This window comes from Vidua chalybeata, chromosome 5 (assembly GCF_026979565.1).
Source record: "Vidua chalybeata isolate OUT-0048 chromosome 5, bVidCha1 merged haplotype, whole genome shotgun sequence".
NCBI lineage: Eukaryota > Metazoa > Chordata > Aves > Passeriformes > Viduidae > Vidua > Vidua chalybeata.
The window spans coordinates 18,475,267-18,496,411 of NC_071534.1; the positions used below are offsets into that span (position 1 = coordinate 18,475,267).

At 48.9% G+C, this 21,145-nt stretch overlaps 2 protein-coding genes and 1 long non-coding RNA gene across 15 annotated transcripts; 2 read left to right on the plus strand and 1 right to left on the minus strand.

The window, feature by feature from the left end:
* The first annotated feature begins 7 nt into the window (after positions 1–7).
* PHF5A (PHD finger protein 5A) lies at positions 8–6,685 on the plus strand. The gene is made up of 4 exons (XM_053942549.1): positions 8–229; positions 1,356–1,379; positions 2,819–2,985; positions 5,988–6,685. The coding sequence occupies exons 1-4, from the start codon at positions 178–180 to the stop codon at positions 6,075–6,077; spliced, it is 333 nt and encodes a 110-aa protein (XP_053798524.1). The 5' UTR covers positions 8–177; the 3' UTR covers positions 6,078–6,685.
* Positions 433–9,706, minus strand: LOC128787942 (uncharacterized). Of its 6 annotated transcripts, none has more exons than XR_008430902.1 (5): positions 8,195–9,706; positions 7,909–7,985; positions 1,600–1,760; positions 1,306–1,368; positions 433–522 (listed from the first exon to the last, which is right to left on the minus strand). It is a non-coding gene; the product is annotated as an uncharacterized LOC128787942 (long non-coding RNA). The 6 variants fall into 6 exon arrangements; XR_008430907.1 differs by having other exon boundaries at positions 1,600–1,659; positions 1,737–1,760; positions 7,909–9,706; XR_008430905.1 differs by adding an exon at positions 2,109–2,212 and having other exon boundaries at positions 1,600–1,659; positions 7,909–9,706.
* On the plus strand, positions 9,693–20,557 carry TOB2 (transducer of ERBB2, 2). Of its 8 annotated transcripts, XM_053942527.1 has the most exons (5): positions 11,803–12,013; positions 13,656–13,740; positions 15,589–15,838; positions 16,107–16,277; positions 16,374–20,557. In XM_053942527.1, exons 4-5 carry the CDS (start codon positions 16,193–16,195, stop codon positions 17,213–17,215), a joined length of 927 nt encoding a protein of 308 aa, XP_053798502.1. In that variant the 5' UTR covers positions 11,803–12,013; positions 13,656–13,740; positions 15,589–15,838; positions 16,107–16,192; the 3' UTR covers positions 17,216–20,557. The 8 variants fall into 8 exon arrangements, with proteins under 8 accessions (XP_053798500.1, XP_053798502.1, XP_053798495.1 ...); XM_053942520.1 differs by having other exon boundaries at positions 11,806–12,013; positions 15,586–15,838; positions 16,107–20,557; XM_053942519.1 differs by having other exon boundaries at positions 11,806–12,013; positions 16,107–20,557.
* Positions 20,558–21,145: the final 588 nt, after the last annotated feature.

Sequence of the window (21,145 nt, forward strand, 5' to 3'; positions counted from 1 at the left end):
TAGAGATGGGGTGGCTTTAGGGGGAGGGTTTATCTCAGCATCCCTCGGCGTTTTCCCGCTCGGGGGAGGCGCTTTGGCAGGCGCTGCTCTCACCCCGGCCAGGACTCGGGGGCGGCGCGGCGGTGAGGGCTCCGCGGGGCCGCAGCAGCAGCAGCGCCGGGCGGGTGTCGCCTCGCCATGGCCAAGCACCACCCGGATCTCATCTTCTGCCGCAAGCAGGCCGGCGTCGGTGGGTCCCGGGGGATGGGGGATGAGGATGGGGGGGGTCCCTTCCCCGCTTTTCTGGCCGCGGGGCGAGCGGGAGGCGCGCGCGCGTTACCGGCCGTCGGGCCCGCGCGCGGCCGTTAGGCCCGGCGGAGGCGGGGGAGGAGGAGGGGCAGCGCGCGCCACCCGCTCCTCCCTCCCTCTTTTGTGCTCCTTTTATTTTCCTTTATTTTCGATGCCCCGCCGTGCGTTGTGGATCCAGCAACACTTGGGAGCATCTTTCTGGCTGAGAGACAAAAGTTATCTTCCGGGTTATGCCTGTAATACAGATAACGGGATTTATCCTTGTCGCATCTGAGTCAGCATTTGGGTCAAGGTTCAAAGAACTCTTATACAAGATTAGAAGTTGAGGTATCCTTTCCTGGGTTTTGTCACTCCTTAGAAAAGCAAATTTAACGAGCAGCTTTCTGCAAGTTCCGTAAACGCAAAGCATTCAGCTGCACTGCCCATAGGAAATCTCTTTTTAGAATAGTCAGTGCTTCCAACCCTCTGTCTAGGTTGAAAAGTCATGTCCTGACAAATCCCTTCTCTCTCAGACTTCAGACAAATCAATATTTAGTCTTTGTTGATGTGCACATCTAGTCTTTGAAACTCAATACTTATTACATTTATCCAAGTTCCTAACATCATTTTTGTGAGTGTCCCAGACAAATGACAAGACTTCTAAGGTACATTTAACTACCTTCATGTTCTAAAGCAAAGAAGGTATTTGGACTGCTTTAAACAAACACTTGGTTTTGGTTTCCCCCCCCCCCCCCCCACTAAAAGCTGTGCCAAGACTCATGTACAACGTTTCCTTCAGTCAGACACACTGGCTGTGTTTGAAATGGAATGATGAATGTAGGTTTTCTTACTGCAGAGGGATGTCATTGTGCATTCATAGTGCATCTTGGGTTCTGCTAAATCTCTCCAGGAGGATATATATTGTTTATCATGAATGTGTGTATTTATGCTCAAACTGTTTCTGTAGTTTAACCTTTAATTTTTTTAAGGATTGCTCATTGCAGAAAATAATTATTTGACATTCAAGTTTGTACTTACTTAGACTTTTCTCCTGCTTCAAATAATTTTTTCTTTTTCTTTTTTCCCAGCAATCGGAAGACTCTGTGAAAAATGTAAGTATAGCATCCACATTTAGTTGCTTGAGAACGTGGTGTTGTGGTTAGAGCATGCAGTTTGGGTTTGAAGGTTGGAATCTATTTTTGCTTTAACCCCAAACTTAATGTCACCCTTTGAAAAGGGAACAATTACTGTAATGTTGCAAGTGTAGCTCAAGGAATACTTAAAAAGTTGCAAGCTCAAACAGACTTTCGCACAAACGCAGTTCTAGCGTACCTGTTGCCAGCATTTCTAGTGGCTGAGGCTACAGTGACTGCTTCATTGGATCCTTGTAATCTGTAATACCAAAATATCCTCCTAAACATTTTAAAGCAGGGGGGAAAATGCATTTTTGGGTTTTGGCTTCATCATACTGTGAGAAAGGTCTCCATTAGCATCTAGGAGAAGAAGAAATGGAGGGCAAATGTCAGAAGTTAGAACAGGAAAAACACCCATGGAATCAAATGCTTAACTGTGAAAGGGAAGAAAGACTATGATCTGTTGTTAGATCCTTGTGATCTGTCATTAGATCATGTAGGGGAACAGAACAAATGAGGTGAGTAGTTTGTGACTCAAAAATAGTGTGAGAATAAATAAAGTGGGAGAAGGACAGTCTGAAGCAAGAAGATAATTTTCAAGAGCACCTGACAGTGAAACAGATTCCCATTGGTAGTAGCTGAGGGCTGTCACGCCAGAGATTTAAGAGCAGGTTAGGCAAGCTGTTTGTGGGGGTCAGGATTAGATACCTTGGGAACTGGTAATAGGATATGAAGTCTTTCATCCATAGGTCAGTGTTTTGGTTAAGGTCCAGCTCAGCAGAAACTCTCGCTGGCATCTGATGGCTCCTTGCCTGTATGATATCAGTACTTGAATTGCACTCAGTTCCTTGTGAGAGCGTAAGAGCAGCTATTGTGAAATGGCTGCTTATGCCAGTTTGCCCTACCTTTGGCCTTTCACAGATGAAGGATTAAAGGGACCATGAGTACAATCTCTTATCTCTTTGAGCATAGTAACTCCAGTCTTTTGTTGATGTGGCACTGTGGGAGAAGCTTACACTGCTGCTTCTGTGTAGGTAAGGACTCTAGTTCTGTCACTCTGGCTTTTTTTCTTTTGCAAATGAATGTCAGGAAACGTTCTACAGCAAAAGTAGCGGTACAATCTAAGCAAGTCTTGACTAATCACGAAGTAGTTACCCAAGTAATTTGGGGTTTCTTCTCTGACTGTGAATGAATGACTAAATTAAAAAAAGTCCTCAAATATTGCAGGCCACGATCCTTGTTCCTCTCAAGTCTGTGTGCAATACAGAGTTGTGCCCTGTGCCTGCAAGGCACATTTCTGCAGTTCAGCTGTATTGTCTTTGAGTGTACAGGGAAGTTATTTGACCAGGAAGCTTTTCCTCTGACGTGGGGGTGGCAGAAAGGACGTTCTGTAACCAAAGGCTGTGCTGTGCTCGCAGGTGATGGCAAGTGTGTGATCTGTGACTCCTACGTGCGGCCCTGCACCCTGGTGCGCATCTGTGACGAGTGTAACTACGGCTCCTACCAGGGCCGATGCGTCATCTGCGGGGGGCCCGGAGTGTCTGATGCCTACTACTGCAAGGAGTGCACCATCCAGGAAAAAGATGTAAGTTGCCACCCCAGCTACACAGTAGTCATGCTTACCTTTAAGGGGCTTGGAGCTGCTGAAATTACTGCTGGGACAATTGGCACTCATTTGCAATATCTGAAACCTTTATTCCCCTGTTGATAGGTCTCTGTGTTTGCAAAGCATTTTGAGGTATTGCAACTCTCTTCATTCTAAGGATCTCCAACTGTTTTGCACACTCACAGTTCATTTCCTCTACACACTGCTTGTTACCACTTCAGGCTGTTATCTTAGTACAGCTCCAGCCTAGGTTTCACCAGGGTCAGAAATGTTGCAGACACTGCAAGGCAGTGGTAGAAGCAGCTCCTCCCTAGAAGTCCATTATGAGCCACTGATTAAGAGCACATACGGTACTATAAAGCCTGTGGAAAACCTTTGTTTTCCTTTGAATAAGAAGGTAAAGTTGGTCCTTAGTGTCCGGTGGCTTCACTGGTAATTGTGTTTTGCAAGTTGGATGCTTCTTGTATAATTTCAATGGGATACAATTTATATTTTCTTACTCTTTTCTGGAATTGTCTGCATTGTAGATATTTCTCTTTTGGCTAATGCCTTTTGGTGTTATGGTCCCTTTTGTCTATAGCCAGAGCTATCATCTTTTTACCATATTGTGCTGAAAGCCATTGCACGTGGGAAATGAGGCAGCTGTTCACTCCTTATAAGGCTTTTGTTAATAACCCAACACAATGAGTGCAGGACGTGAACTGCAACAAAGCATTAGAAAGACCTTACAGGAGAACAAGAACATGATGCTTACAGTTCTGCTATCCCAGAATATAGGCCTGGTAGCTGTGAGAGTGTCTGTTAAAAGTTGTTTGGTGCTTTGCAAATGTAATTTCCTACACACCTTAATGACTGTGAAGGAAGTGCTGAGAGAGTGGTTCAGAGTGGTTTACAGGAGTGGCCTCAGCTGAGTGAGTTGCTGCTTTAATTCTCTCTAGTGCCTGATTTCTCTAGAGGCCTGCAGCCAAATCCAGAATAGGAGCAGGTCCTCCTTTGAGTTTAGTCATTAGATCTAACAGGACCATAATCTTTCTTTGTATCTAAATATGGATATAAGTGCTTTGATGGGGGTGCTGCCTCCTACTTTATAAATGCTGTGAGAAACAGTAGTTTTGTTCACTTGCCTTTGGAATGAAGATGCCTGGCTTTACAAGTCATGAGTAAAATAGGCTTGGTTTTAGTTTTATCAATTCATAGGGATTTCCAACAAGTGTTTTTCATAACCTAAGATTACCTATATCTTATGTTTGGTTCAGGTGTGAAATAACAAGCTGCTCTGTCAGGAGGACTGTAGAAAACGTAGAGCTAAAGAATAACAGGTCTGGGGTATTTTGACACCTGGGTGAATGCTGCTGTGAGTGAAAAAAGTTGCTCCGTAGCAGAAAACTCGGGTGTTACATATTATTGTAGATGTGAAGTTGCAGATCTGAAACAGCAGATTTGACATGATTTGTTGCCCAATTGAAAAATGCTGGCACAAGTGTAGGGAGCCCAGAAGGAGCAAAATTAAGTGTGCTGCTGCCTATCACAATTATGGTATCTGGTGCTGATGTGAATAAGAAAACCAGATGGGCAGAACTCTGTACCTGAAGCTTTAACAGTCCAAGGCTTTAGCCACAGTACTTTGATCATCCTCAGAGAAAGACTGGAAAAGATAGTGAAGCAAGAAAGCAAATAAAATGGATGGCAGAGATGGAATGCAAATGAGCACAAAGCAAAGGACCTGGTTACTCTTGGTTCATTTATTCTGGTGGAGGAAGGAATGAAGTATTGTTTCAGCCCACTTTGATCTGTGGGTAAGGGCCTGAATCCCACCTTGTCACCCAGGACATCTGTGAGTTACAAATAGTAATCTTTTCTTGGAGAAAGGAGGGTGCTCATGAGCTGTGTCCTTGGGAGGAGGTGGAAGAATGAACAGAGCCCTGCAATAAGGCTGTCAAGATTTGAACAGACTCCATGGATTGTGGGAGGCAAGTCTTGAAAGAGTCCTGCTACTGAGGTTCAAAATGAAATAAGGAGACAGTAGCTAGAAATGGGTCATGGCAGGTGTGTGAGGGAGGGATGATTTCTGTTCCCCACTTCTACTGTTATTCCTGTCATGCAGATCCTCCCCACCAGACTGCATCTCTCGCTTGGGAGCCAGGCAGCTTGGGTGCAGATTCTACAGCATCTGACATCTGCCCGGGGCTTTCTCAATCTAATACACTCAGGCTTGCACTTCAACCAAGGACACGTGTTCCTCTGCCTGCTGGGTCCCTCACAACTGCTGTGGCCAGCCATAATGCTTTGCCCTAAAGAATTATGCAGATGCTGGGCTCAGGTGACCCATGGGCAAATGTTCCCAGGTATACCAAGAGGGCGTTTCTGATTTGGTTTTGCAACCACACCTCTCAGAATGGTCTCCCCTACTCTCCTTGCTTTTTTTGAGGCTTTTTTCTCACCATCTACTGGAATTCAGGTGCAATAACTTAATCTATGTAGCTGCTGTGAGTATCTGACCCTACAGCCTCTGCAGTAATTGATCCAGGATTCAAGAAATCTGAGATTCAGTTATGCTGTCACTGCTGAGGGGTTCCTAAACACAAGAATGATTTGGTGACATCTAGGGCAGCAAGATTCTTCTTGGCTAAGCAGGGGAAAGGTTATTCCTCTGGACCCTAGAGGTCCTGCATATCCTGATTTAGAAAGAATTGAGTCTTGAGGCACAGCACATCCTTTTCATTAAATGGCTGATGTTGTATGAGCTGTTTTCCATTTTGGCCCTGAGGGAGACCATGCCCTACAGTAATGCTGAAATGACATCCATCCTCTTCTCTGTTCCACTGTCTTACTGATAACCAGCACTGGAGAGCAATTTGTCTGTACAGGTGTATGAAATGTGTTGAGGACAGGGCGAAGAGTGTGGGAACTGAGAACTTACTACAACTATGATGTTGTTCTGTGTTTGCCCATTTCCTAACCTGCATTTTCTTTTCTTACAGAGAGATGGTTGCCCCAAGATTGTCAACCTGGGCAGTTCCAAGACAGATCTTTTCTATGAAAGGAAAAAGTATGGCTTCAAGAAGAGGTGATCCTATTCATATGTGGCTACCTCCTGTTGGGTTGGCAAGAGGGTCTTGGAACATCTCTGGACTTTACTCTTACTGAAAACTGGTTGATTATTTTTTTCTAAAGCAATACAAATTCAGTAATATACTTAGGATTGGAGAAATAACAGACTGAGTGGGGACTGAAACCTGATGAGAACCAGTGATGAGGGAGGGCAAATGAAGATCACTGTCTCTTGCTTTTGCAGAAGCTCTGCTAGTAGTTGCCCCAGCTCTCTATACAAAGCAGAATGGGCAAGCACTTACACATAGAAGGAACCATGTAAAAATGGAAAGTGCTGTTTTTAGTGTGGAGAAACACCTTGAGGTTGTTCTTACTGGGCCTCCTCTCAATTGTTTGAAATTGCCCCATCCATCGGTGTTGAAGAACAAAACACCAATCCGCTCCCCTCCTCCCTTCCTCCAGTATATTTCCATGCTGCCTTGTTTTGTAGGGAATCTGCTCATGGTTGGTACCTTCCTAGGGAGAGCACAGCTGTTCCATGTTTTCTTTGACAGATAAATCCAAGGCCATTTCTTGTAACCATTTCTGTAGGATGCATACCAATAAAGCTTTTTCTTTTGGGTTTTTATTTTTGGTACAACAAGGATTTCTATTTGGTTCATTCTGTGCCTAGCCTCTCTGGAGCTTTCTGGGGACATGGAGGATTAGCCCAGCTAGCACTTCACAATGGGTTATCTGGTCTCTGACAGTGTCTGCTTATGGCCACGTGACCTTGCCGCAAGGAGCTTCAGGGATCGGCTGTTGCTTTTGTCTGCCTGTGATCCCAGCCACTGATCATTTTGTCCTGTAGCATGAGGATCGCTGAGCTTGTAACCCTTATCCTGGCTAATACGACTGTGGATGTTGTTTCACCATGCAAACATCCAATCCCTTTCTAAAACCTACTAAGCTATTTGACTCGCTATCCTGTTCTTGTGAATAAGTTAAAGCCTTCCCTGCTGTAACGGGAAACCAACTATTGTGTTCTGGGCTATTGGCCGTGTGCGTGCTGGAAACCAGAGGCTGCTTGTTTGTCAAATACCAGTAGAGGCTAAAAGCAGTCTGTTGGCTCAGCAAAGATCTGGGAACAGGCGCCTTTGTGCAGAGGCGGAACTGAGTTCCCCATGGGTGTGTACTCCTCAGATGGTTAGATCAGGGTCCTGGCTCAGTGTGCCCTGCAGTCCTTTAAGCACTTGTAGTCTGAGCAGAGCGTGTACTACACTAACACAGTTGTCTTTGTCCAGTTTTGGGGTGCAGAGCCCCAAAACCCTTTTTTTTTTGGTGCCCCTTCCAGGATTTCAGCTATTCGCTTGAGGCTAGTAATAATTCCTCTAACTACTCCTTGGCTTAAATACCTCTTGTACCTGCTCCAACCATTTGGATAAAAGCACACAAGTTGTGATTAACCTACCCTCAAAAGTAATTTTTTCCTGCTGCAGCTGGCTCTAGCTGCCACTGGCCCTACAGCTATCTCAGCTGCTCCTCCCTCTCCTGCCCCCAGCTATTAATTCTGTCAGGTTTCTCTTCCCATTTTTTTTTCAGTTCAGAGTATCAGTATGTCTTTTTCCTTACACAGCTTCTGATGGATGCAATTTGCCAAGATGTTCAGAGCAATCTAGCTCATTGGTTACAGCAAATCTATTCCCCCAAAGCGGTTCTATAGGAATAGGCAACTGCCTCTGCAGACCAAAAAGTCCATGTCAGTCCATGTTATCGGCCATTTTAAATTCTGTGTTTCTTTAAAAGCAGGCCATGACATGCAGATTTGTTGTACCTGGAACTTTATCACTTCAACCAGAATTTATCACTTACCCTCAGTCAGGCCGCCCAAATTATCTCACTAGGAATGCAGAAGGTTTGTACGCATTTTTTTTTTCTTTCCCAGAAATCTGGAAAATGACAAAGTTTTTCAGTAAAGGTAGAGAGAAATGAAGAAAGGAATTATTTTTTGTCTCAGAACCATTACACCCTGGTGAGCTAATTTTAGAGCACCCCTTGTTCCTAATCATTTAGCGGGATCAGCCAGGCAGAGCTTGCTGTAGAGGTAGACGTGTCCCCATCCCTTCCCCCATCCCCAAAAACAGCTGAACATACTCACTTTCTTGGCACTCCTGATGCCCTCACGCTGACTGCTGGATATATTGGTCTGTATTCTGAGAGTTAAGCTGCCATTTCTAGTTGTTCTGAGTCACTGGGCAGGTGGAGAGAGGGAGGGACAGGCTTTTTCCCCTTTGCCTTGTTTGCTCAGACAGCTCTGGGGAGCATGCCAAATGCTGCTGGTGTTCAGATCAGTTCAGTGCCACTGCCTTTCTGGTACTTTCAGAGCATAGATGGGACATTGCCCTGAAGCTGCTAATTCAGACAAGGGTAATGGACACATTTGTGTAGCCAGAAAAACATGACCTTGCTTGCTTGGTAATGATTTCTGTGCACCAGTAGATGATACCTAGACAGGGCCTGTAGAAAAGTGCATTATTTTTCACTTAAATAGATTTTAAAGTACTTGTCCAGGAGAACGAGATTGCCTTGCAGTACTGGAGACCAGGGCACGTGCTAAAAGGACGAGCTTCCCCACGGGGAGAAAATGAGACAAGACACGTCCTGCTGCCGTGTGCAGGCCAAGCTTTGGAAGGACTTCATCCGTCCATGGAGTTTTATGCAGCCAGATTTGGGGTCTCCCTGGCTGCCAGCTGCAAAGTACTTGTGTGGCAACAGCAGGGAACGGTGGGAGAGACGGGGACAGCTTTGTCAACGTGGCAGCTGAGCCCCGTGGTGCTGTCTTCAAATTCTAATGAGTGGAGCTAAATGTATCTTCCTGCTGTTACTTTTCTAGGTAGTGTTATTTTTTTCTTGTTTTATTAAAATGTTGCATAACAAGTAAAAAAAACTCCTCCTTCAATTTTAAATATTTACATTGAAGGAGAGAATGTAGGACCTCTTGGCCTATTAAGAAATTGGCCTCTGTTGCCAGTACTAACAAGGCATTGCTGCGTTCTGAAATGTAGGTGTTCCCTGTTACACACCCCTTCCGACCAACTGCCAGCCACAACTACAGCTGAGCTCAGCAAATAGCTCTGTAACATATATCCACTTCCTTGAACCACCTAAACCTTGTCTTGACAAAGCCCCTGAGCCCCAAGCATTACTTCTCCTTCTCTTTAAAAAGAGACAAAACAAAAAGGTAGGTGGAGGTTTGGGAGCTGCATGGACAAAATCTCACTTCTGAAACCTTATCTGCACAGAAGCTGTTATTTTCTCATTACAGACATCAGCTGGAGATGTTTGCCTTATTCAATAGCTGGAAAGAATTTTTCATTTCCTTGGGGTTGTCATGTGAATTGAATGTACAGAGGAATCAGGGTATGGCGATATTAATTATGTCCAATTATAACCTGACTCCCCTTCCATGGCATTAAATAACCCAACCAAACGAGCTCTGTCCCAGTGGCTTGGCAATTGTTCCCCTCCCCATGCCCACGTGACACAGGAGCTTTGCTTTGACTTAATAGCCAAATGGTTGAGAATGCAGGAGCAGATACTGTGAAAGAATTCCTCTGCCTGCATGTGTACAAGGGCGACGCCATAATTAAAGGAGCACGGTCAAGGCACAGGTATTTTAAAGAGCCCTAATATGTGACACCCTCTTACTAACACCTTATTAAAACAATAATAGAATTTTAGAAATGTAATTGCCTTTTTTTGCTTAATGATGCTAAAAATAGCTCAGTTGTTTTAATTTCCTGATCTCTGGCTGACAGTATGATTTTTGCTTCCAGCCAAGCAAGGGAATAATTGGGGGAAAAAAAAAAAAAAGGTGTTCTTTTGTAACTAAATTCCTTTTAAAATAGGAGTGACGAAAATAAGGCTGCTCATAATAGCTCTCATAAGTCTTGCTCTTTTCTTTCCCCTTTCCCTGCAGAAAAAAAAACAACTTCAAAAGTTATTGGGGTTTTTTTCTGTAATCAGTGGTAAAATGAGTAAGGCTGGCTGCTTTGGCTGGGAAGGAACATTAGTGGATTTCTTAACACACGGTGTTGGCTGGCCTCAAAAGAAATGCTCTTCTGTGGCAAAGGCAGTACCGAGGTAAAGTGTTCCTGAATGAGAGAGGAGGACAAACCAAACCCAGAAGAAGGCTGAGGGCTACTGTGGAAATGGGGCGAGAGATGAACTTTGTATTTTTGCACTTGGGAGATGGTTGCCAGGCCAGCTACCCCTGCTGCAACAGGGACTGTTGTAATGCTTGTGTCAGCACTGAGGAAAATGCAGGACACATGGCTGGGAGAGCCTGAAAACACTGTTCTTGCTGTCCCTTCTACTAGTTTGGAGTGTTACTTGGGTCAAAAGTTACTTTAAGTGCGGACAGCAAGCAGCCTTTGCAAGTGTTGTGTGTGAAAGGTGGTGTGACTTTGGACTGTAACATACACGGCCTGGGGATGCCGGTAGGTATTTTCTTCATTTTCCTGGAACTAGTTATGGGTCTGCTTTGAAATAAAGGTTGCGGATCCGTTTGTGTGCTGGCCGAGAGTGCCTTCAGCTTGCCAGTGGGTGGTGCAGCTCAGCGTTTGGCGGTGGAGGTGCCGCCATCGGCCCATAGCCCCAGGGATGGCCGTCACCGTGGTTGTCCTTCCCCAGGGCAGCCTGTGACCCCGAGCCCTGCCCGAACCCGCGAACACCCCGCGGTGCGGGGGAAGCACCCGGGACGGGGGCAGGCCCCGGCCGCCCCGGTGACTACATCTCCCGGCAGCGCCCACCGCGCACACCCCCTTCGGCTCACTGGCTGAGGCAGCGCTCCAATCCGAAGGCGCCGCCGGGCCTGGCCAGCCAATGGGAAGGCTGTTGCTAACACGCCGCAGTTATTTTTAGTACGGCCGGCGCTCGCGCACCTTGCGGGTCTCTCGTCTCCGCCGCGGCGGGGCCGGCCCTGCTCTGTTGGAGGCGGAGGGACACAGGCGTGCGGAGACAAAATAGTCCGGGAGGCGGGAGCGCGTGCAGGGGGCGGGGTCTCTGTCTCCGTCTCGGGGCCGCGGAGGTGGCCGTGCCGCTCCTGTCCTCCCCGCGGTGATACAAGCACGCTCGGTTTGGCCTTGCCCCGTTGTTCCCCAGGGAGATGCGCTTGCAGCCCCCGGGCTCCCCGGCCGCATCGAGGACCGGGAATCCCGAGGGTTTTGCAACGATGGAGGGAGCCAGGATTGCCCGTGGGCACGTCTCCCCGAGCTCCTCCACTGTAGCGGGGCGGGGGGGCTCCACGACGGGGATATTCGCAGACGTGCTGGGGTGTGCAGATAATTGTCCCTTCGAGAGTCCCGGGGCTGGCCTTGCTACTGAGCTGCAGCTTGACCGTACGCATGATGCGCGGGGGCGGGGACCACACCGGCCGGTCCCGTCTCTCCCCCCTCCGTTCGATTCCACCCTCATCCTCCCCGTCGCCTCAGGCTAAGCCGCTTGGGGAAATCCTCAGGTCAATCCCCGCTAGTGCCGCGACCCCTTCCCTCCTTCCCTTGAGCTCTGATCCGGGATACTCCCGGTGCCCAGGGGGGAGCAGATGTGGCTCCGCCGGGCCGCCCCCCCCCCCCCCCCCGGTCCATTCCGCGGCGCTGCGGACGGCGACGGGAGGGGGAAGTAGTCCCGGCCCGCCCCCCGCGGCCGCATCACGCGGGGCGGGAACGGATCCGTGCGCAGAGAGGTTGCTAAGGGTGAAAGTTTGCCGTGAGTTGGCTCACTCGGGGCCAGGGCGCGGGCGGCTCTGGGGGCACAGCAGCGGCATCCTCACCACAGCACCGGGCCCGCCCCGCGCCGTCGGGTACAAGGGAAGGAGGGGACGGACGAGACGGGGCAGAGCAGAGACCAGACCCGCCAGCAGCGCCTTCGGCCCCCGCGACAGCCGCCAACAGCCGCCGGCCCTGGATCCGAGAACGAAGTAAGTGGGGCCGGGGCTGCTTTCCTCCCCCACACCCCTTCTTGGGCTGGGACCCCTCCAGCGCGCGTCCTCTTTGTGAGCTCGGTCTGAGGGGGCTCATCGTCCCCCTCCCTACCAGAGACAGCGATCTGCCCGTCCGCGGAGTCACTGTGCGGCTATGGTCCCCAGGGGGATTAATGGGGCTTCAAAGGAGAAGAATGGAAGTGAAAGTCACGGGGTTGGGGACGCTTTGCAGTGCCCCAGTTCACCATTTTGTTCTCCACAGCCTAGGTTGGGGGGGGGTGGGGGGCGGGAGCGGGATGCGGCTCAGCCCCAGCCCTAGCAGCCCCAAAAAAGGCAGGCTGGGCCCGAGGGCGGTGGTGGGCGCCCTGGGCTCCCGGGAAAGGGGGATGTCGCCGGGGTGTTCCCTTTCGTGCACGACGAGCTCCGAGGGGGAGAAGCCCCGCGACAACAAAGGCGCTGTCGGGGCTGGGCTGGGCTGCCCCCCCCCTCTTTCCCCCCCCCTCAATTTCTCCCGGACACCCCGATCTGAGATACCCCGCTGGGTGTGCGGGGCCAGGAGCTCGCCCTTGTTGACGTATCCCCATGCATCCGAGTCGCTCTGTTTGGAACCTTGTTTGCGACCTCGCCTGCCCCACTGGGGCGAAGGGGACAAGCAGGGGGGGCGGGGGAGAGGGACAGAAGGTTACTGGGCTTCTGGCCTCCCGGACTCCGTCCCGCAGCCGTGGGGGGGGGAAACAGCTGCGGGGTGGGGACGCACCCGCCCATCCCTGCCGAGAGGGAGGGAGGGGAAGGGAAGGGGAGAAGGGGGCGGCTGCCCGGCGGTCCTGGGCCGCGGGGCGTGTTCCCGGCCGTGGGCAGCGCCGGGAAGGGCGGGCGGGCCGTAGCGCGCATGTGCTCTGGAAAATTTTGTGCCCTGCCCCGCCGGGGGACGCACCGGGCCGGGCGCGGGGCGCGCCGGGAGTCGCAGTCCGGGAAGAAGTAGGTCGCGGGGCGGGGAGCGGGGGCGAGGACTACAGCTCCCGGCGTGCCGGGGCCGCCCGGGCACCGGGGATGGCCGCGCTACCGGGGATGGAGGGGCGGGGGGCTTGCCCCCGCGGGGCCGTTCGGCTGGCGGGGAGGAGTCTCTCCGCCGCCCTTGGCGGGGTGCTGGGAAGGGGGCTCTCGTTCCAGACGGGTGTGTCCGGCTGTGGGACCGCAGGCCGCCGTGATAGCCGTCTGTTTAAGTCCCGAGGCGGCGGCTAGCCTGTTCGTAGGGCCGGGCCTCCTTCGGGAGGTCGAAGGGGGGATGCCCGCAAGGTCAGCCACCGTGGTGGTGTAGCCTGGAGGAGAGGGAATCGTTGCCGTGTTCGCTCTTCTCTGTTGTAAGTGGTGGTCTGGCCTCTCCCCTTCAGGATACCGACAAACAGGGAGTCTTGCCTTCCCTCCGCAGAGCAGAGAAACAGCTCTTTGTTCCCTGCCAGCACCTCGCTTTACAGTAGGCCTTTAGTTTGAAAATGCTGGCCTTTATGGAAGATTGCTCAGAATATCTCTTACCATTGATATTCAGTAGTTTCTTCTCTCAGAGCCATACTGCTTCAGCTGGATTTTGGTGGGTTTGGGTGTTCTTAAATTTTTTAAAAATTATTTTATCACATTTCAGTGCAGTAGAAAGAGATTGAGGGGATCCTACTGGAGCTCATCCTGCCATGTCAACAACCTGAGAAGCCAGTGACTTTTTTCAGCAGGTATCAGTTGTATGCCTCTACCTTGGCAGCTGTTGGTGTTATTAGGCTAATTAACTCACCTTTTTCATAACCAAGTTAAAGAGTATTCTTTTTTTAGGAAAACTGGATAAAAGAAAAAAGGAGATGATGTATAATTTTACCTCCTCACAGCTTTCTACAAAAAGTTGCTGAGGAACTGGGGTCCTCAATGTATATTGAGACATTTGTATAGCAGATAGGATGGTAACGAATTTTGGCCACCATTCCTTTCCCGGTCTTTAATATCTGATCTCTTAATAGATTTTGGATCTAGATTAGAATTTATCACAAGATAAAAGACTTACAAACTGGCTGTTCTCTTCCTGCTTAACTTGCTGGGATCCCAAGGTATCCTCTCTTTTGAACATCTCAAGCCAAAGAAGTTAGCTCCATGTAATCCTCCCTTGAGGTAGCATAGTCTATACAAGTTCTTGTTAGGATTTAGGTGTGCTCTTTAGGGATTTGTTTCATACTTAATTTTTGTGGAAGAGGCTTTGTCTTTGTGCCCAGACTTTTGCCTTCTGAAAATGGCTTCTTCTTAACTGTTCTTAGAAAAACTGTGGTTGCTTATTTCTTCAGGGTTCATATGTTCTTACTTGGATTTGGTCAGGTTGCAGTGACCTACCAAAGTTTGTTACATTACAGTAATTCCTTAAAGCTGGTTTTAAAGGCAAGGCTTCTTTTCCACTCCCTTGTTCCTGTGTGTTTTTATGTTGCTGAGTCAAACACAAAGAGGCTTCTTTCCAGAACTGGCCTCCTTGTTGAGAGATCAGAAGTGTGAGATCTGTTTCTGGTTACCATCTTCCTAAAGCTAAGCCTCTGTGAATGTGGAGTAGTACAGAAAAAACATAGAATCTGCATCCCTTTTTTGCAGTAAAGCTTTAAAATATTTGAGGGCTTCTTCAAGATTATTTGATCCTTCCTGTTGACTAAACTAGACCAAGCAAACAAGTCTGGTCAGTTTTTTAACTCCTGCTGACTTAGGCCAGCATGGATACCTGGTTGTGCTGCTGGGATTTTTGAGGGGAATGCTAACTATGTATGTTTGTACTTCATCCCCACCCCCAAATAATTGTCACACATCATAAATATTGGCTTGAGTGCTGTACAAGAATATCCCTAAAGCCCATTTTAGGAAGACAGTTGAACATAGTGTGTCTCTTTGAGCAAGGTGAGGGCAGCTGAAGACAGAGCAGCCTCTGACTAAACTGCCAATTAAAAACTGGATATTCTTCTTTCCCCTGGAGAGGTGTGGAGGCTACTGGAAGTGTGCTTCCTCTTAAAATATCTGTGAGATTCATTTTCCTTGGATGAGTGACAAAGTGTAGTGCTGACATACTTAGTTTTGGTTTTTTTGTACCCAGACAAACATTGTTTGCAAATCTGTGTATAATGGGAGAGTTGAGTGTTGTGGTTTTGCATTGTGCTTTTGTGGGTTCTCTCCATTTCGGAGGCTTCCTCACAAGGCAGAGAGAGAGAGGAGGGAGGATTACTTCAATCTTTGGCAAGCAATCTCAGTTTTTATTAAGTGGGTATCTGATCCTGGCAGAGCTCGTCTTCCCTCTGTGCAGGGACAAGCGATGTGAACTGTATTGGACAGGCTGTTGGCATGTTTGTGTTTTGTGACCCTATGCACATTTACTGTCCCACTCTCCCTGCTCAGCAGACTTGAACTGAGATTTTTATGCTTGTAGCTAGGCAGAATCTCAACTGGGTACACTTAATAAGATATGTGCCTGCTAGTCAAGGGGATAGTAAACATGGGCTGGCAGCTGGTGCCCCGGCACCCTCCCTCACTCCTTCTTGTCCCTTCTGTGCTTGTGCCAGCAGGACGTGGCACCTGGCACAACCACCCGGCCTCCTGGAGGAGAGGCTGGCCCTGCTGTCCTGAATGCAAGCAGGTCTCTGCACAAAGCTGCTGAGCGAGTCACGAGGCTGTTCAGGTGCTGCATTTGTGCTCTAGAAAGGCTGGTGCAGGTGAGCTGTGTTGGAAGCTGCTGAGTGCCAGGGCAGGAGAGGTGTGTTAGATGCTGCTGACAGAGCAGACAGCCGGGTTACAGGAGCAGTGCTTGGCAGCGAGGTGAGTGTGATGTACGTACTTGTGTGCGGGTAGTGGTTACACCCTTATTTCTTTTGAAAGAGGAGCAGGGAGAGTTCTCCCTATCAACATCCCTCTGTTTTGAGGATCAGTAGATTTGTGGTGACTCTCCTAGAGAGCATTACTTCGTGTTAGTATTTGTGCAAACTGCTAATTCTGCTTTGTTCATGAAAAGGCACAGTTATTTATCTCAACGGGGAGAGTTGTTGTGTTCTCTAGTCTTCATCCATCCTTTTCTCTCTTTCCCTAGGTCTCTTTGGAGTCAAAACTTGTCTATGTTTCTGTCATTTTGTCACTTTTAATACACTGCCCTGACTTGCTTGCTGGGAAGAGAGTATGCATCTGGAGATCAAAGTTGCTCTTAACTTCATCATCTCATACTTGTACAACAAGCTTCCTCGGAGGCGGGCAGACCTGTTTGGTGAGGAGCTAGAGCGCCTGCTGAAGAAGAAGTATGAGGGTCACTGGTACCCAGAGAAACCTCTGAAGGGATCTGGCTATCGCTGTGTTCATATAGGGGAGACAGTGGATCCAGTGGTGGAGCTGGCAGCCAAGCGGAGCGGGCTGGCTGTGGAGGATGTGCGTGCCAATGTGCCAGAAGAGCTGAGTGTCTGGATTGATCCTTTTGAGGTTTCCTACCAGATCGGTGAGAAGGGCTCTGTTAAGGTTCTCTACCTAGATGACAATGAGGGCTGCAGTGCCACAGAGCTGGACAAAGAAATCAAGAGCAGCTTCAACCCCGACGCCCAGGTATTTGTCCCTATTGGCAGCCAGGACAACTCGCTGTCCAACTCTCCATCCCCCTCCTTTGGCCAGTCACCCAGCCCCACCTTCATCCCTCGCTCTGCTCAACCCATCACGTTCACCACTGCCACCTTTGCTGCCACCAAGTTCGGCTCGACCAAGATGAAGAAGGGTGGAGGAGCCGGAGGAGGGGGCGGTGGAGCAGGGGCTGTGCAGCAGCCAAGAATGGTCAGGTCTCCCACCACCAACCTGCTGAAGCACAAGGGCCTCTCCCTGTCTATGCACTCTCTGAACTTCGTCGGGAGTGCTGGGAGCCAAGCCCCACAGTCACAGCTCTCCCCCAATGCCAAGGAGTTCGTTTACAGTGGCGCCTCGCCGGGAGCCAGCAGTCTCTTCTTCGATGGTGTTGCCAGTGAGAGCCAGGCCAGCAGCATCCCACCAGCATCACAGTTCAACGCCAGCACAGGTGGTACCTTTGATATGGCTCAGGTCTTCAGTGGCAGCACCAATAGCCTCTTTTTGGAGAAGTCTCCCTTCGTGGAAGGACTCAGCTACAACCTGAATGCCATGCAGTATCCTAGCCAGTCGTTCCAGCCCGTCGTCCTGGCCAACTGAATACAATGGAAGGAGAGTATTTTGGGGCAGGGAGGGAGGGGGGAAAACAAGAACAAAACAAACAAACAAGAGGGAGAGAAAAGAAAAATAGAAATATACAGAAAATATTAAAACCTTATAAATATAGGTTCTTGGGAAAAGAGAGAGCTCAGTGTTGTTGCGCTGTGCTGGTAACGCTCCTGAAGCACTGAATTGTTTTTTAACTCAGTACCTGTGCTTTTTTCCTACTCACTTTTTTACTCCTTTAAATGAGTCTTGGGCTTTTTTTTTGGTTTGTGTGCCCTCTTCCCCCACTCCAGCCCAGGACTGGTTCAACTGTAGGTCACAATGCTCCTGATTCCTGGCACCACCTCCTGCCCCACACTGGACACAGGGTCCTTCTACCTGGGTGTAGGGATGTCATCTTCATAGCACTGTGCTGGAGGAGGGACAAGAAGAGCATGAGTCAGTGTTGGTGGGGACACACACAGTCTTGTGTGCTAGCCAGAATGGGTGGGTGAGCTTGCTTTTTCTGTGTATACAGAGAACGTCGCCTGTGCCCATGGGTGCAGACCATTGTGCTGTTGTGGCTCCAGCCCAAGCTGGCATCAGCTGTTCTGTGTGCTGAAAAGCACTAACTCTTCTCCTTGACTATCTCACATCACAGTCAGGGCAGAGCATTACTGTGAAATGGCTTCTTCCTGCTTCCTTCCTCATCTGCACTTCCAGTTGTGGCTACAGGGGGTCAGTGCTTTGAGCTTAGTGGCTCTGGTTACTGGACCTTTCTGTACCTGAGCAAGAGGGCTTTTTTATGCTCTCTCCGGGCTGCCCAGTCAGTCTGGATGACAGCCCCTCTGGTGTAGAAACACCACCTGCCTCTCTCTGTGGCTTGGGGGAGGTGGAACTGAACCAGCTGGACCCCGCTTGGATCCTTCCCCCACTTCCCAGGTGTTCCCCCCAGCAGCAGGGGCCAGCATCCACTTGGGGTGGCCTCTGAGGTCAGAGTTCTCATTATCTGCTGTGAATTCATCTTCTTGTCTCAAAGAGAAAATTTCTTCCTTTTTAGTTAGTGAGGCAGCACAACTTTTCAAGAAGATAGGGTGATGTTGTTGAAGCTGCTGTCTTGAGTGGTAGCATAAGGGTTTGTGCTTTCAGCCAGGTATGCACCTGACTAAATCCTTTCCCTTGCCTTTCTGGAGAAGCATGAGGAGGTGGCTGATCCAGTGAGAAAAGGAAGCACCTATCATAAATTCCTCATTCCAGCCAGATCATATCAGCGTGGACAGCAGCAAGCTCAGGGCAGAGCTGGGATGGGCTCTCCAAAGGGAAGTGGTCATCTCAGCCTGTGAGTGTATGGTGCCTCTTCACAGCAGGGATGGGATATAGGACTCTGCACCTTTCTCCAAGATGATGTGTGGCAGTCAGGCAGTAGCGGCTGTTCAGCTTGATCCCTTCTGTGTTGAGGACTCCAAAACCCACCTTCACAGAAAGCCAAAGGAGGACTGCTTCATGCCCAGAAAGGATGGAAGCTTTTTAGGTGGGAAGGGAGGTTTCCTTGCAGGCTGCTGTGTGAGCATGGAAATGTGCAAAGAGGAGAGAGATGGAGAAGATGAAACTCCAGTCTTTGAAGTTCTCAGTTTAAATGAAAAATAAGCTTTTGCTGCTTCCCAAACTTGAGGTTTGGTTTTCTTTTAATGATGCTTCTTGGAGCACAGTCTGAAATCCACTCCTCCTGCACTTGTGGAACCAATGTGCTCTTTCAAGAAATCTCTGTTTCAGGTGAGATGAGCTTGACCATGTGCTTTTCCTGCTCCCTTCCCTGAGATGGAGGCACTCCAGCCCTTTTGTAGTTGTGTTGCCGCTGAGCATTTGCAGAAGGTAATGGGCTGTCCCAGGTAGACTGTCTCTGCCCAGAGCTCTCCAAGGAGAGTTTCCAGTGTACCCTTCCCCTTGATGGGTGATGGTGCACACGGTCCTGACCTTGTGCCCAGCATGGGTTCCCAAGCAGGGAACTTGCTACTTGCTATGACCAATGCAGCAGGTGGGTGAGGAGAGCAGAGCTCAGCCAGTTCCCCCAAAGCTGGTGCCCACAACCTCAACCCTGCAGGTTTCCAGACTAGGACAAGTTGATGAGGAGTGGCCCAGCTGTTGTTTCCTTTTTTTTCTTTCCTTTGAACCCACTGCTTTTAACAGATGCTACCACTGCCATGGAGTCCTCCCCAACAGGCGCTGGTGGGAGCCACCCCACATGCTGCACTGGACTCTGAGGGGTGTTCAGACCCTGATGGCAGGACCTGGTCCAGTTGCCCCCCATTGTCCCCACATCTGGCAGAGCCACCTGTGAGACGCTGCCTTGAGATGGCGTGCTCTCCTCCAGCACAGGGAGGGAGGGAAGAAGTGGGGATGTCCCCTGTCCACTTGCTTATGTGTGTGTGAAGCTTTGATGCTGCTTTGCTCTGCCACACGTATTATACCTGCTTTAAAAATAGTGGTGTGAGTGGAAGGAGGAAAAGAAGAGGGACCAACCTCTTTGCATCTTAAAAGGAAAAAAGTGTGCTTCAGAAATGTTCCTCCAGCATCAGGCAGCAATGGAAACTAATGGCCTTTTCAGGTCTTTTCTAGTCTTGGATGTAGGCGTTCAGCTTCAATTTTATTTTTTAAAAACCTGCACTAATTTACCTGGTTTCTTAGGAAGAGAAGAGAGAAGATTTTTTTTTTTTAACTTTTATTTTTTATGGGTTTATGTTCTTTTTGTTGATGTCCGTTTGTATTGAATAATTTGCTACATTTGTAAAATGTAAGAGGTATATATAATATATGTATATTTCTAACGTAAAAAATGTAATTTTTTTCTTTTCAAGATTTTTTCTTAAAAAAGAGGAGAGAAAAAAATATTTTTTCAGGAAAAAACTTTAAAAAAAAAAAGAAGTGGTGAAGATTCCTTTCTCCCCACTCAACCTCCCTTTCCTCCCGCCCCTCTCCAAGGAGTGAATCGACAGTTGCCTTGTGGGATAGGAGTGAAAGCGGACAGAAGTCTGTATGTCTCCGAGTGGAGGGTTTCTGCGTGTGCTCTGCTTGGGTTTTTTTTTGGAGAAGGGAACTACTGAGAGGGAGAACCAGGGGGTTGCTGTCTTTTTCTTTTTTTTTTTTCCTTTTTTTTTTTTTTTCTTTAGCGAAGGAGGAATACAATCAGAGTTTTGTATTCAGAATGTTGTGCAATATTTTGGAACGGGATATTGGTGTGTCTAGAGATTTAGTTAAAAACAAACAAAAAACCCCACAAAAAGGTTGATCAAATCTGTACAGTTTCTATTGTTCCAGATTTTTTTAAGTTTGTATTAAAAGCATGATATAATAACTGTTTGTCGTGTGATGTGTGCTCAGTGAAGAGAGAACACCTTGGACGTGCCTCGTTTTGGGTAAGGAGGGATACCGCTGCTTTTGGATGAAGTGGTGCTCAGTGTCAGCCTTGCAGGCAAGGTCCTGGTTTCACAGCATTAGGAATAGCTCAGTGATGCCCAGGATTGTGCAACAGGGCCAGGACAGCTGTCTCAGTGACCTCTCCTGCTGCCAAGAATAGCAGTACATAGGAAAAAGTGGTGATGTGCCTGGCCATCCCTGGTCCTGCCATGATTCAGCTCTCTGGAGTTGGGGGAGGAGAGCTGGCTCTCCTCTCTGGGGGAGAGGAGGGAGCCTTTGGTGTGAGGTGCTTTGGGAGCCTTCAGTTAAGCAGCAGAGTTGCTAAAATACCCAATTCTGCAGCAGCTCACTAGGACCATCACCTCTGAGGCCAGGTTAGGAGCTCTCTGGTGTCACTCATGGGGTAGATGAAGCTCCCCATGGCAGTGCTTCCTGCAGAGAGGTGCTGATTTTGGGTTGATTTTTTTTTTTTTTTTTCCCCTCTGCACAAACCAGTTTGTGTTTATTCTGACATGGCTGGGGTACTTGCTA